Here is a 15401-nt window from a genome sequence, read left to right as displayed (position 1 = left end):
TATAAAAATTGTGAATATTAGAATTCTTTTCATACAAAGTACAAAATGTATCCATTTATTTCTAAAGATAGCAAAGGAAAATGAAATCTAACTGACTTCATGTATATGACCCATGCATCTCAAATGAACTTGCTCAGGGGTACCTGGCTGGCTCAGTCAGTGAAGCATGGAACTCTTGATCAGGGTTGTGAGTTCAAGCCCCCAGTAGGGGTAGAGCTTAATTTTAAAAAATAAATGCACGGGCAATTTTAAATGCAAATATAAATGCAAATCTTAAAAAAAAATTAATTTGCTCACTTATCTATTCAGACAGTATGGGAATTGTCCCAGTTGCTCCTAAAAATAAAGCTAAAAGAGTATCTTAGCCCTTACAGTATCCTTTGGTTTATACATATCTCTAACTAACCAATTCTAACACATACTTTACCACAGGGGAAAAACTAATACTAATTACTTTCTAAGAATTTTGACTACACCTAGAAATATAGTTCCTAAATCTACAAACCAGCTTTACAAACAATCATGTGGGGGCGCCTGGTGGCTCAGTCAGTTAAGCAGCTGCCTTCAGCTCAGGTCATGGTCCCCAGGTCCTGGGATCAAGCCCCACATTGGGCTCCCTGCTCAGGGGCTGCTTTTCTCTCTCCCTCTGCCACTTCCCCTGCTTGTGATCACTGGCTCTCTGTTAAATGAATACGTAAAAATAAAAATAAATTTAAAAAATAAACAATCATGTGTATAAGACTGACAAATATTACCAGCATGTGTGATAACCTTTATGAAAAAAGGAGGGTATGTGCTATGGTAAGCGCTGTGAAATGTGTAAGTCTGACGATTCACAGACCTGTACCCCTGGGGCAAATAAAACCTTATATGTCAATTTATAAATAAATAAATAAATAAAGGGACTCTGAAACTATTTCAAAATTTCTAATAGAACCAAGGACTAGAAAAAGAAGTTAAAGCTTCCAGAAAATAAAAATTAAAATTTTACTGACTTTTGAAAAAATTTTTGAGATCTCTGTACTACTTAATCAAAGGGAATGGCTCTCTGAAACTAACCAGGTCTAGTTATGCTTGAAGGTTAGGAATGAAATAGTTACTATGCAATCATTAACTTACATGTCACCTATTAGTGGTAAAAAAAAGAATTTCCGTAACAATTCAAACTCGGGCATAAGAGACAATAATAATTTTCTTAAAAAGACAGTAATATAGAAACAATAAAAACCTTAATAAAAAACTATTCTATACTGCAAAGTAAAAAGAATACAGGATTCTACTCAAAATTACTTTTTACTTACACTTTCCCGAAAGAAACAAAATCACAAGCTGTGTTTCACTCAATCTTTCACACCATTTTCCAAAGGTACAAATTATTTGAAAATGACTTTGAGTTTTAATTTCACTCATTTCTATGTAAAATTCTTTGTTAAGACATCACTATTTGTTTCCAATCTTCATAAACACATTCTACAGAAAAACAAAATGAGTTTACCATAAACGGGATGCTTAAAGCTCACTAAATTCCTACAAAGAGTATCCATCCCCAAAGCTGTCTTTCAAAAAACAGCGAATAGTAACTTTACAGTAGATTACACGTAAAACATTAACAAAGCTTTCGGCTAAATTTCTTTTAATCTCTCCCTCTACCTTCCCTGGTGGACCGGTAACACTGCTTATTAATCTTCCAATTCACAGACGACTAGAACATCTCTTTGCTGGAAAAAATGAAGGAAAAAGAATAATATACTCACTTACCCTTCCTTAGACATTCTCAAAGATCTACTTCCTCTGGATGAGAATACAGGATCAACAAACAAGCTTCACTGATCTCCTGAGAACTGTAGCTCATTTGTTAAAGCACAGAGAACTCGGGCCCTGAGAAGCCCAACAGATTCGGGCACAATGCCGAACCCTAACCAGGCAATATCTCAGTGACCAATAACCTCAGCTTTAAATACTTGAAAACCTAAGAATAATAGAAAAAAAACTGGAGGGCAGAAAAAATAACTAATGGTCTGAAATGTTTAAAACTGGCCAGTTTAGAAAGGCGACAATCCAAATGGCAAGTTCCCCTAAGAGACAGGAATCATTACTGGCAAACATACAGAAAAAGCAAATTTACCCCCTAATGAGGCCTGCCAATAGTACGCAAACAATGTGAGTTTCACAGAATGGAGCGGCCCTAGTCAGTCCAAATCATTTTTAGTTTACTCTGGGAGAGGAAAAAAAAACTAACAGGATAAATAATACTATGTTTTAATTCTCAATTTAGTTATTTCCTTCCTTAGAAAATGAATAATGTGAACTACAAAAAAAGGGGAGTATTTATATACCGATCATATTACAGGAGGAACATAAAGTATTTCCACACTGAAGTCTTTTTTTCTGATCATTAACTGCTTTTAAGGAAAACATCTGTGTTCACAAACATTTTACTCAACTACCTGAAAAATCCAGCTCATGTGGAAAGAAATTTACAGATTTCTGGCATATCCGGGATAAATCCAGAACACTCTAAAGGTTAATTCCAAATATCAGAGCAAGTTGGAACGTTTAAAGAAAAACATGTGCAACATTCCTACCTCCTGACTAATATAATGTATAGGGATTATGCAACAATGGGAGAAATAAACAAGTGAGCTAACCTCCAAGAACATTGAAATGACAAGTATATCCTCCTACTGGTGATTCAAATTAAAAATATACATACCTTAAAGAAATACTACATGAATTAAAACTTTTAATTTAAAAAAATTCTCTCTTTAAGTATTACCTAAATATCTTACTAATAAGGTTTCTATTAGTTATTAACATGTGTAGTCATCAATAACTGAAAGTATATTTCAGTATATCTGAAATGAAAATAACACTGTATGTTAAGTATACCTGAATAAAAAAATTTTTAAATAAAGCCCTATTAAATGCTATAAATTTCAAGCTAGAATTATTTTCAGTTTATTTAGAAAAGCAGTTGGGCATAATGGAAGGAGAATGAGCCTTGGATCAACTAGCTTAAATAAATAAGTAAATAAACAAACAAACAAACAAACTAGTTTAAATTCTAGCTTCTCCACTTTCTAGCTCTGGATCCTTGAATAACTTACTTATTCTAAACCTCAGATTTTTTATCTACAGAACACAGGTTACATCTGGTAGGGTTGTTGTCTGTCATTTTTGAGCACTCAAAGAACTATTATAACTTCAGGTGTGGGGGGTACAGGAAAGCAACTGGGTTGCTTATCAAGCATTATCTCACCAAAATACCTCTTGGGAAATATTTTTTTAAAAAACCCCATTCTCAAATTCTACATGAAAATGAAGACTCACAGACTCTCCTCAACCCAAATTCCATAAATATAAGAATACAAACAATATGGAAAAATAATCTAATCCTGAAAACTGCCAATTTCCCATGGCTTCCTGGGATTTTCAGCATGTTGCTCAGTGTTGTGGAAATAAATGTAATTATCAGTTTAAGGCTAGTTTAAGGCTTTACTACTTGCAAAAAGAAAGGAAAACAACAATTCTCACTTGAACAAAAGGGTATACACATTTACACAAGCTTCCTATGAATATGATAATGCACTATCTGAGATGATTAGATCTTTCAAACTCCATTCATATAGTCAAGAAATATTCACTGAATCTCTATGTGCCTGGTACCTATAATACAAAGATGAACATGGCAGTCCTTGATTTTAAGGAGTTTGAAGTCTAATGGAGTAGACCCACTCAGAAAGCTTAAAAGCAGTGTGGAATTACAGTATTAGAGATATGCACAACAGAGAGATGTATCTATATTCTCTTGGCTGAGTCTTACTGAAGGGCAAAATACCCAAGTTGTTTTTTTAAACTGACAAAAAACTGGGTTTTTTTAAACCCAGGGTATCCGGGTGGCTCAGTCAGTTAGGCATTTGCCTTCACCTTGGGTCATGATCCCAGGGTCCTGGGATGGAGCCTCATAACCATATACCTGCTCAGCAGGGAGTCTGCTTCTCTCTCTCCCTATGCCCCTCCCCCTGCTCACTTTCTCCCACTGTCTCTCTGATAAATAAATAAATCTTGAGGAAGAAGAAGAGGAAGAAGAAGAGGAGGAGGAGGAGGAAGAAGGATGAAGGAGGAGGAGGAGGAGAAGAAGAAAAAGAAATTAAATGGAATAATGCTAACCTAAGGCCCAGGCTCTTTGCCAAGGTAAAGGATTAGCAAGTGTTAATCAGGCTAAAGGGAAAAGAGTGAGGGGGAGAACATTTCAACAAAGAGTAACTATGAATGAAAAGCAGCACAGCAGACATTATGATGTATGAAAAAAACTAGACTCAGTTCAGAGTTAATGAAATACAGAGTTGAGGAAGGGAACTGGTCAAAATGAAATGGAAAGAAAAGAATCAAGTCTTACAGGGCACATACTCACAGTCTCTTCTCAAATAAAGAAATAAAATCTTTAAAAATAAATGAATAGGGGCGCCTGGGTGGCTCAGTGGGTTAAGACTCTGCCTTCGCCTCTAGTCATAATCTCAGGGTCCTGGGATCGAGCCCCACATCAGGATCTCTGCTCAGCAGGGAGCCTGCTTCCCCCTATCTCTCTGCCTGCCTCTCTACTTGTAATCTGTCAAATAAGTAAATAAAATCTTTAAAAAAAGAAATAAAAATAAATGAGCAAATAAATAAATAAAAACGTATTGAGTAGGGACTACAAAGATGATCGCCAAACTACTAATGGTGCTCACCTATGAGAGAGGAATGAAGGTGAAACGGTAAGTGAAGGGGAATTTTCACATTTCAGTCTGTACCTCTATACTCCTGAATATTATACAGTAAGGATTTATTTGGATGTCATCTAAATATTTATAAATGCTGTTAAAAAATAATTAAGAGAGGGACGCTTGGGTGGCTCAGTCATTAAGCCTCTGCCTTTGGCTCAGGTGATGATCTCAGGGTCCTGGATCAAGCCCTGATCGGGCTCCCTGCTTGGCAGGAAGCCTGCTTCTCCCTCTCCCACTCCCCCTGCTTGTATCCCCTCTCTTGCTGTCTCTCTCTCTCTCTGTCAAATAAATAAAATCTTTTAAAATAATAATAATAGGGGAGTCTGGGTGGCTCAGTGGGTTAAAGCCTCTGCCTTTGGCTCAGGTCATGATCTCAGGGTCCTGGGATCGAGCCCCACATCGGGTTCTCTGCTCAGTAGGGAGCCTGCTTCCTCTTCTCTCTCTCTCTGCCTCTCTGCCTACTTGTGATCTCTGTCAAATAAATAAATAAAATATTAATAAATAAATAAATAATAATTAAGAGATTAAAAGTTGGGATTATCGTATTGAGCTGAAATGGTTTAACTTCTGAATGATACATTAACAATAAAAATTCTCTTTTAAAAAGTACTGAAAGGAGGGGGTTGGAAACAGAGCCAGAATATACTTCAGATCTTTTTACTCTTAAACCAAAGTTCTTTAAGATTTAAATGTTTACTATATAACTGGAAACTATAAAAAGTAATACAGCATATTTGATAAAAGATTCCAAAATGAAACTCTGAAACAAAAAAATTATAAAAACCAAAATTTAAAATGTGATAGATTCTAAAAAGAGAATTAGTGAACTGAAAGGCAGGTCTGAAATACCTTACAGAATGTAACATGGAGAGGAAAAAGGATGGAAAATATAAGAGAAAGAATGAGAGAAGAGAGGACAGTGCTAAAGTCTAACATATGTTTATTAGAGTTCAGAGGGAGAGGATAAGACAATAGAGTAAGGACAATATATGAAAAGATTACGACTGAGAGTTTAGAAAACCAATTAAAGACAAGTACAGAATCAAGAACTCAAATGAATCCCAAGCAAGATATATAAAACAAATCTAAAGTTTATTAGTCTCTAACTTGAGAAGGAATGTGCATAAGAGTGATACTTTCGATACGTCTTTTGCTTCTTTTTAACTTTGAAAGCTCACTACTAGTTTATTTAATAACATATATAATGTGATGAAACAGGATATATTATTATGTAATATTATATATACTAAATTATAATACAATTAAATCAGTAAGAATGGAAAGAAAAAAAATTACAAAGCAAACTAACAAATGAACCTAATTATACTGCATACAACAACTCTAACCACACTGTATAGAAAAACAGCAAGAAATAACTAATCCAAATAACTAAAAACGAACAAACAGACAAACCAGCACTTGATTATATACCGTTAGTCATGGGCAAGGTAAGTAAGAAAGAAGTACTGCAAAAAAATCCTGTTTTGTTATGGTATGAGCAAAGCAATTATGAAACTACTGTAGATGTATTATTAGATTGAGCAAATGAGTAAATACGTTGATGTCATGAAGAGCCAGGGTTCTTGCTGAAGAACAGGTAATTTCATGGAATTAAAGTAAACAAGAAAGAATCTTGGGATAAACTGGAATTAGAAGCAATAGCGTGAACTTATGATTCCAAAAATATGTGTAAGAACGTGTACTCAGTAAAAATAACTGACAAAGGTAAAGATATCTCTATGGGGATGCCTGGGTGGCTCAGTCAGTTAGGAGTCTGCCTTCAGCTCAGGTCATGATCCCAGTATCCTGGGACCAAGTCCATCCTGAGGCTCTTTGCTCAGCAGGGAGCCTACTCCTCCCTCTGCCTGCCACTCCCCCTGCTTGTGCTCTCTCTCTCTCTCTGGAAATAAACTCTTGTGTGTGGGGTGGGGACATCTCTATGATACTCCACCCAAAATAAGCAGAACATACTTTCTTGTCAAGTACATATAGAAAATTATACAAGATAGACCACATGTTACCCCATAAACCAAACCTCAATAAATTTAAGAGGACTGAATCATACAAAATATGTTCTCCAAACTATAATAGAATTAGGTACAAATCAATAGCAAAAAGCATCTGGGACATTCACAAATAGGTGGAAATTCAACAACACATTTCTAAATAACCAATGGATCAAAAAGAAATCATAAGAGGAAATAGAAAATACGTAGAGACCACTCAAAACAAAAACAAAGCCTATCAAAATTTAGGGGATACAGCAAAAGCTTACTGATAGCTAAATTTATAGCTTTAAAATGCATTTATTAAAAAAGAAGAGAGGCACCTGGGTGGCTCAGTCAGTTAAACAGTCAGCTCTTGATTTTAGTTCAGGTCCTGATCTCAAAGTCCTGGGATTGAGCCCCACATCAGGCTCTGAGCTTAACGAGGAGTCTACTTAAGATTCTCTCCCTCCCTCTGCCCTCCCCCCTGCTCAAAAATGCTCTCTAAAATAAATAATAAATCTTTAAAAAAAAAAAAAAAAGAGGGGCGCCTGGGTGGCTCAGTGGGTTAAAGCCTCTGCCTTCGGCTTGGGTTGTGATCCCAGGGTCCTGGGATTGAGCCCCACACAGGCTCTCTGCTCAGCAGGGAGCCTGCTTCCTCCTCTCTCTCTGCCTGCCTCTCTGCCTACTTGCGATCTCTGTCAAATAAATAAATAAATAAATATCTTTATTAAAAAAAAAAAAAGAAGAAGAAGAAGAAGAAACATCTCAAAGCAATGACCTAACCTTAAACCTTCAGAAATTAGGAAAGAGCAAATTAAACTCAAAATGAGCAGAAGGAAGTAAACAATAAAGATCAGAGCAGAGATAAATAAAACAGAAAAACACTGGCGAAAAAACATCAGTGAAACAAAGGTTGCTTTCAACAATTTAACAATATTTAGCTACTATAATGAAGAAAAAAAAGACTCAAATTACTAAAATCAGAAATGAAAACAGAGACATCACTACTGACCTTAAAGAAATAAAAACAAATCTAAGGGTATGCCGACAAAATAGGTAACAGAAATGCACAACTATCTAGAAACACACAAACTAGCAATACTGACTCGAAAAGAAATAGAAAATTTGAATAGACCAATAATTAAGTAAAAAGATTAAGTCAGTAATAAAAAAAAATCTTCCAACAAATATGAAAACTGATAGCTTCACTGGTGAACTCTATCAAATGTTTAAAGTAACACCAATCCTTATCAAACTCTTCCCAAAAATGGAAGAAGAGGGAGCACTTCCCACATCATTCTATGAAACCAGTATTACATCTTTTTTTTTTTTTTTAAAGTAGGCTCCATGCCCAGCCTGGAACCCAACATGGGGCTCAAACTCACAACCCTGAGATCAAGACCTGAGCTGAGACCGCGAGTCTGATGCTCAACTGACAGCCACCCAGGTACCCCAAGACAGTATTACATCTTGATACCAAAGCCAGATAGAACATTACAAGAAAATACAAAACAATATCCTTTTTGCAGATACAAAAAATCCTCAACAAAATACTAGCAAACCAAATCCAACAAAGTACAAAACTACATGATCATTTCAATAGACACAGAAGGACATGTGACAAAATCCAATACCCTTTCATGATAAAGACAGTCAACAGACTAGGAATAGAAAGAAATCTCAAACTAACAATAAAAAGGAATTTCCACAACCTGATAAAGGACAGCTATGAAAAACGTGCAGTTAACATCATACTTAATGATGAAAGACTTTAAGATTTCTTCCCAAGATGAGGCAAAAGAGAAAGATATCTATGACCCAGCAATTGCACTACTGGGTATTTACCCCAAAGATACAAATGTAGTGATCTAAAGGGGCACCTATACCCCAATGTGTATAGCAGCAAGGTCCACAATAGCCAAACTATGGAAAGAGCCTAGATGTCCACAGACAGATGAATGGGTATAGAAGATGTGGTATATATATACAATGGAATATTATTACACAGCCATCAAGAAACTGAAATCTTGCCATTTGCAACAACATGGATGGAACTAGAGGGCATTATGCCAAGCAAAGTAAGTCAATGAGAGAAAGACAACGATCATATTTTCTCACTCATATGTGGAATTTAAGAAACAAGCAGAGGATTATAGGGAAAAAAGGAAAAAATGAAACAAGATGAAACCAGAGAGGGAGACAAACCATAAGAGACTCTTAATCTTAGGAAACAAACAGAAAGGCTGCTGGAAGGGGGGTAATGGGGGGAAGGGATAACTGAGTGATGGACACTAGGGAGAGTATGTGTTGTAAGGAGCACTGGATATTCTATAAGACTGATGAATCACACACCTGTACCTCTGAAATAAATAATACATTATGTTAACTGAACTTACATTTTTACAAAATAAAATAAAATGTGCAAAATCCTAAAAAAAAAAAAAAGAAAGAAAGAAAGAAAAGGATGTCTACTCTTACTAGTTTTATTTAGCATTGTACTGGACAGTCTATCCAAAATTAGGCAAGAAAAAAGGCCTCCAAACTGGTAAAGAAGTAAAACTATCCTTATCTGCAGGTGACATGATCTTATATGTAGAATCACTAAAGAATCCAAAAAAACTATTAGAGGCAATAAACCAAGTTGAAGAATACAAAATCAGTATATAAAAACCAGTCATACTCCCATAAAGTAGCAAAGAATAACCCAAAAATGACATTAAAAAAAAATTCCATTTACTATAGCACCTGAAATCATAAAATACTTAGTGATAAATGTAACAACAAATATAGGACTTACACACTAAAAACTACAAAATATTGTTTAAAGTGATTAAAGTTCTAAATAAATGGAAAGATAGCCCATATTCATCAATCAGAAGACTTAATACTGTTGAGATGGCAATACTCCCCAAACTGATATAGAGACTCAATATAATCCCTATCAAAATCCCAGCTAGCTTTTTTATAGAAATTGACAAGATAATCCTAAAATTCTTATGTACATAGGTGGGCCACAGAATAGCCAAAACAATCTTGAAAAAGAAGAACAAAACTGAAGGACTCACATGCTCATTTCAAAATTTAACACAAAGCCACAACAATAAAGACTATAGTACTGACCTGAGGAGAGACAAATAGATCAATGGAACACAAGTGGGAATCCAGAAATAAACATACACATCTATGACCAAATGATTCTTGACAAGGGTATCGAGATCATTTAATGTGGAAAGAATAGTCTTTTCAATAAATAGTGCCAGAATAGCTGGATATTAACATGCAAAAGAATGATTTTGGACCCCCATCTTGTACCAAAAAAAAACTGGATCAAAAACCTAAATATAAAACATTAAAACTATAAAACTCTCAGGGCATCTGGGTGATCTTTGGCTCAGGTCATGATCTCGGGGTCCATGGATCAGGCCCTACATCGGGCTCCTTGCTCGGCTGGGAGCCTGCTTCTCCCCTGCCTGCCACTCCTCCTGTGTGTGCTTGTTCTCTCTCTGTGCCAAAAAAAATAAATCTTTCAAAAAAAACCTATAAAACTCTCAAAAGAAAACATTAAGTGTAAATCTTTGTGACCTAAGATTAAGCAATGGTTTCTTAAATATAACATTAAAAGCACAACCAACAAAAGAAAATATAAACTGGACTTCATCAATATTAAAAAAAATTTGTGCCTCAAATGACTCTACCAGGGAAGTGAAAAGACAATCCACAGAAGGAGAAAATATTTGAAAATCATGTAGCAGACATAGGTTTGGTATCTAGAATATATAAAGAACATATAAAACTCAAAAATTTTTTAAAAAATCTACGAAATGAACAAAAGATCTGAATAGACATTTCTCAAAAGAAGATATGCAAATGACGAAAACACTAAAAAATGCTCAACGACATTAATCATAAGGAAAATGGAAATCAAAATCACAATGAGGGGGCGCCTGGGTGGCTCAGTTGGTTAAGTGGCTGCCTTCGGCTCAAGTCGTGATCCCTGGCATCGGGCTCCCTGCTCAGTGGAGAGCCTGCTTCTCCCTCTCCCTCTGCCTGTCGCTCTGTCTACTATGCTCTCTCTCTGTCAAATAATAAATAAAATCTTTGAAAAAAAAATCACAATGAGCTACCACTTCTCGCACATGCTAGGACAGCTCTAAAAAATAGCAAATAACAAGTGTCACTGTGAGAATGTGGAGAAACTAGAACCCTCATCAACTGCTGGCAGGAATGTAAAATGAGGCACCTACATTGGAAAACAGTTCGACAATCCTTCAAAATAAGTTAAAACAAAGTTATCACATGATCCAGCAAATCCCACTGCTAGATATACAGCCTAAAAAACTTAAATCATGTCCATGCAGAACTTGTACACAATGGCCACAGTAGCATTATTCATAACATCCAAAAAATGGAAACAATCCAAATATTAAGCAACAGATGAATAAACAAAATGTGGTATATGCATACAATGGAGTATCACACTGCCGTTCAAGGAATTAGTATTGAGTCATGCAGCACATGGATGAATCTCGAAGACATTAAGTGAACAAGCCAGATATGAAAACGACCATATATGATTCCATCTATATGAAGCGTACAGAACAGTCAATTCCAGACAGAAAGTAGATTAGTGGTTGCCAAGGGCTAAGAGAGGAGGAAATGAAGAGTTATTTCTAGCGGGTAAGGGATTTTTTTTTTTTTTTTTTTTTGGATTGATTGATGTTCTGGAATTAGTGGTGATGACTGCACAATCTTGTGAATATACCAAAACCAATAACTTGTATACTTTACAAGTATAAATATTATGGTATGTGAATTTTAGCTCAATAAAAGCTACATTTTTAAAGTAAAGAACATCTGTTCATCAAAAGATTATTGAGAATAAAAGCCAAGACAAAAACTGAGACAATCACAAATATCTCATGTCTACAAAGTACGTACAAAAAACTCGTATACAAATGCTCACAGCAGCATTATTCATTAAAGTCAAAAAACAGAAACAACCCAAAAGTCCACTAAGGAAACAAAATGTGATACATCTGTAAAATGGGTGTGGGACTCAATCCCAGGACCCTGGGATCATGACCCGAGCAGAAGGCAGACGTTTAACCTACTGAGCCACCCAGGTGTCCCAAGACTGGCTTCTTAGAATCAGCATTATGTCCTTGAGAATCATCCAAGTTGCTGTGTCATCAACAGTCTCTTCCTTTTTCCTCAGTTATATTTCACTGCAGATATACTGCATTTTATTTATATATTCACCTGCTAAAGAATATTTGGATTGTTTCTAGTTTGAGGTAATTATAAGTAGAGATACTATAAACATTATTCACATAGTTTTTTGTGTGTGAACATGAGTTTTCATTTGTCTAGGGCAAACATCTAGGAGTAAGATTTCTGGGTCATATGTTATGTGTCTCTGACTTCAAAATAAACTACCAAACTGTTTTGCAGAATGGCTATACCATTTTGTCCTTCTACCAGCAATGTATCAGAGTTCTAGTTGCTCCATATCCTTGATAATATCAAGTACTGTTTTATTTTAACCGCTGTAATAGGCATATACACTGTAGTTTTAATGCATTTCTCTAATGGCTACTGATATTATTACATATGTGTTTTTACACCGTCCACATATCTCTATAGGGAAGAACCAGTCTTCTGCCCATTTCTTCATTGGGTTGAATTTAAACTCCTTTATACATTCTGGATACAACTCTTTTATCATTTATCATTTTATAATTTACAAATATTTTCTCAGTCTGTAGCAGCCTTATACTTAATAGCTAAAATCTGAAAAAAGCCCAAAGGTTCATAAACAGAAAATGGATGAATAAATTGTGGTATGCTGGTACCATGGAATGCCACATAGTAATAAAAAAGAACAAATTACTGATACACACAAAAATATGGATGAATCTACCTCTCAGACATTACTTTGAATAAAAGAAGCTATACACAAGAGTCTTTGAAGGTGAAATATGCTATCTAAATTTGAGTAATATTTCCTCAAACTGAGTTTCATATCACAGGATTTCATTAAATCAAAGATCTGCTATCTCTCTTTTTTTTTTTTAAAGATTTTATTTATTTATTTGACAGAGATGACAAGTAGGCAGAGGAACAGGCAGAGAGAGAGGGGGAAGCAGGCTCCCCGCTGAGCAGAGAGCCCGATGTGGGGCTCGATCCCAGGATCCTGGGATCATGACCTGAGCCGAAGGCAGAGGCTTAACCCACTGAGCCACCCAGGCGCCCCTGCTATCTCTTTTTTTCTCTCTCCCTTGTCACGACCACCCCTTTTCTATTTTACTTTAAGGCAGGTTTTTGGAAGAAGCATACAGGGAATGGTGGCAAAGAAACAAACTAAGAATGTTTTAGGATCCAGTATCTTCTTCTGATCAATAAGGTTTAGAGAATTTGTATTCCATAAAGTAGTATCACCTTGAATTATAAAAAGCACTTATATCTAGAAGATGCAAGGAATACCTATGATGTAAAAAAAAAAAGTGTGACTGAATTTATCTTATTTATCTTTTTATGTTAAATAATTACAGATTCATATGCAGTAATAAGAAATAATACAGAAAGATTCCCCCTTACTGTTTATCTAGTTTCCCCCAATGAAAATATCCTGCATAAATATAGTACAGCATCACAACCAGGAACTGACATTGACCTAGTTCACCAACTTTATTCAGATTTCACGAGTTTTACATGAAGTCATGTGTGTAGAGCCTTCATGTAATCATCACTAGAGTCAAGACAAAACAGTTTCAATCACAAGGATTCCTTGTGCCATTGTTCTACAGCTACGCCCACCATCCTCCACCCACCCCAACCCCTAAACCCTTGCCACCATTACTCTGCTCTCAATCTCCAGAATGTTCTCATTTCAAGAATGTTACAGAGATGGAATCATATACTAGGTAACCTTTTGAGATTGGCCTTATTAACTAAGCATAATTTTCTTGGTATAGCAAAGTTGTATGTATCGATAGTTCAATCCTTTTTATTGTTGAATAGTAGTCTATATATCTAATGTTTTAAGCAAAATAAATAGGCTAAAAAAAAAACAAAACTTACCAGCCCCTGAATCTTCATTTGTCACTCCTTAGGAACACGAAATACTAATCAAAACATTAGAATGAAATAATAGCAAAAGAAGTTTAACACAGTTCTAATAACTCTACCTCACTCTTATTTTGACAAGATATATGCCATCTATACATTATTTAAGGAACACAGCTCCTTGACATTCCCAAGGACCTGTATTTTCCATGTGATTTTGAATTCGTAAAATGGCTACTAAAATCTTAACTTAGCCATTTGAATGTGATAATCCAAACTAAAATGACAAGTTAATTCAGCTTAATCAATGATACAACTAAAAAGCTGAATGGCATTCATGTGATATCCATAGTGTTTAAGTGACAAAGAAATTAAAATTTATCAACCTGGCAGTCTCTCTCTGTATAAAACCTCATACCTGTTTTTTTTATTTGAAGTTAAAAAAAAAAAAAATCATAACCACTTCTAATTCTATCAGTGTGCCAAGCTACAGGTACTACAAAATAATTTTATATAAGCACAAATTCCTTTTTATTCTTTAAACATATATAATAATTTAAAGCTTTGATTGAAGAAGAAACTTTTTCAACAAGTTTAAATAATTACTGGTATGGCTTTGGAAGTGTAAATTTCAATTAAAATTTTTGGGGGCATAAATATATATAAAGAAATTCAAAGAGAAAGTGATTGCAATGTCTTTTAAAATAAGGCAAAAGACTGATTAACCAAAAATTCACATGCTCAACTGCTTACCAAATTACAGTTCAATGTGATAAAACCACTGCTGAATTCATAAGCTGTCTTCATAATTCACTTACAGAATTTCTTCTACACTATAATTACAGAAATCTTCTATACTATAATCATCAAAATTTTATTTTCTTTTAAAGGTTTTATTTATTTATTTGACAGAGATCACAAGGAGGCAGAGAGGCAGGCGTAGAGAGAGGGGGAAGCAGGCTCCCCGCTGAAAGCCCGATGCGGGGCTCAATCCCAGGACCCCGGGATCACGACCTGAGCCGAAGGCAGAGGCTTTAACCCACTGAGCCACCCAGACACCGCTAATCATCAGAATTTTAAAAGAAAAAAACAAATACCTGATTTCAGCATCCTGAGCACAAACATGGAGAGCAGATGAAAAATCTAATTGCTCCATTGTTGGATATGGTAGATACAAATTCTTATCTATTTTGATCCCTTCTCAGATTCTAGGTGTTAAACAAGAGACTATTTAAGAGGTAATTATCTAACTTGCCTCCTTCAAGCCACTGTAACATCTGAGCAGCTCAGCCTATCTTCTGACCACACAGTAAAACTATTCCAAAGGGTTTGGCCTGATGATTATCCTCAGCCTAGAAGACTCAACAACCATTATAAGGAAATGGAAGAAGATCAACAGGCATACCTTCTGGAGACCAGTTTCTTAATAATGACTCATGACCATCATTTTTAAAAGACTAACATTAGCAAGGAAAAAGCCGGAAGTTAGATGTTTATTTACTTAACTAAAAATATTTAGCTTCTTCTAAAAAGGGAATTCTAAAGCATCACATTTAAGGTAGTTTATGATAAACGATCATCA

General features: G+C 35.4%; 1 protein-coding gene across 3 annotated transcripts in view; it reads right to left on the bottom strand.

Moving 5' to 3' along the window:
- NT5C2 (5'-nucleotidase, cytosolic II) overlaps positions 1 to 15401 on the bottom strand; it is a 75259-nt gene that overhangs the window by 55919 nt on the left and 3939 nt on the right. Inside the window, exon 1 of one of the 3 annotated variants that reach the window (XM_032881127.1) lies at positions 1759 to 1869. The exons of the other annotated variants lie outside the window; for them this stretch is intronic. Coding sequence (XP_032737018.1) covers positions 1759 to 1772 — 14 coding nt within the window. The 5' untranslated portion in view covers positions 1773 to 1869. Of the gene's footprint in view, positions 1 to 1758; positions 1870 to 15401 lie in introns of those variants that run through there. 3 annotated transcript variants of the gene reach the window in all.

This window comes from Lontra canadensis, unplaced genomic scaffold (genome assembly GCF_010015895.1).
Source record: "Lontra canadensis isolate GAN:19392208 unplaced genomic scaffold, GSC_riverotter_1.0 scaffold3, whole genome shotgun sequence".
Classification (NCBI taxonomy): Eukaryota; Metazoa; Chordata; class Mammalia; order Carnivora; family Mustelidae; genus Lontra; species Lontra canadensis.
This window is presented reverse-complemented; position numbering and strand designations above follow the sequence as displayed.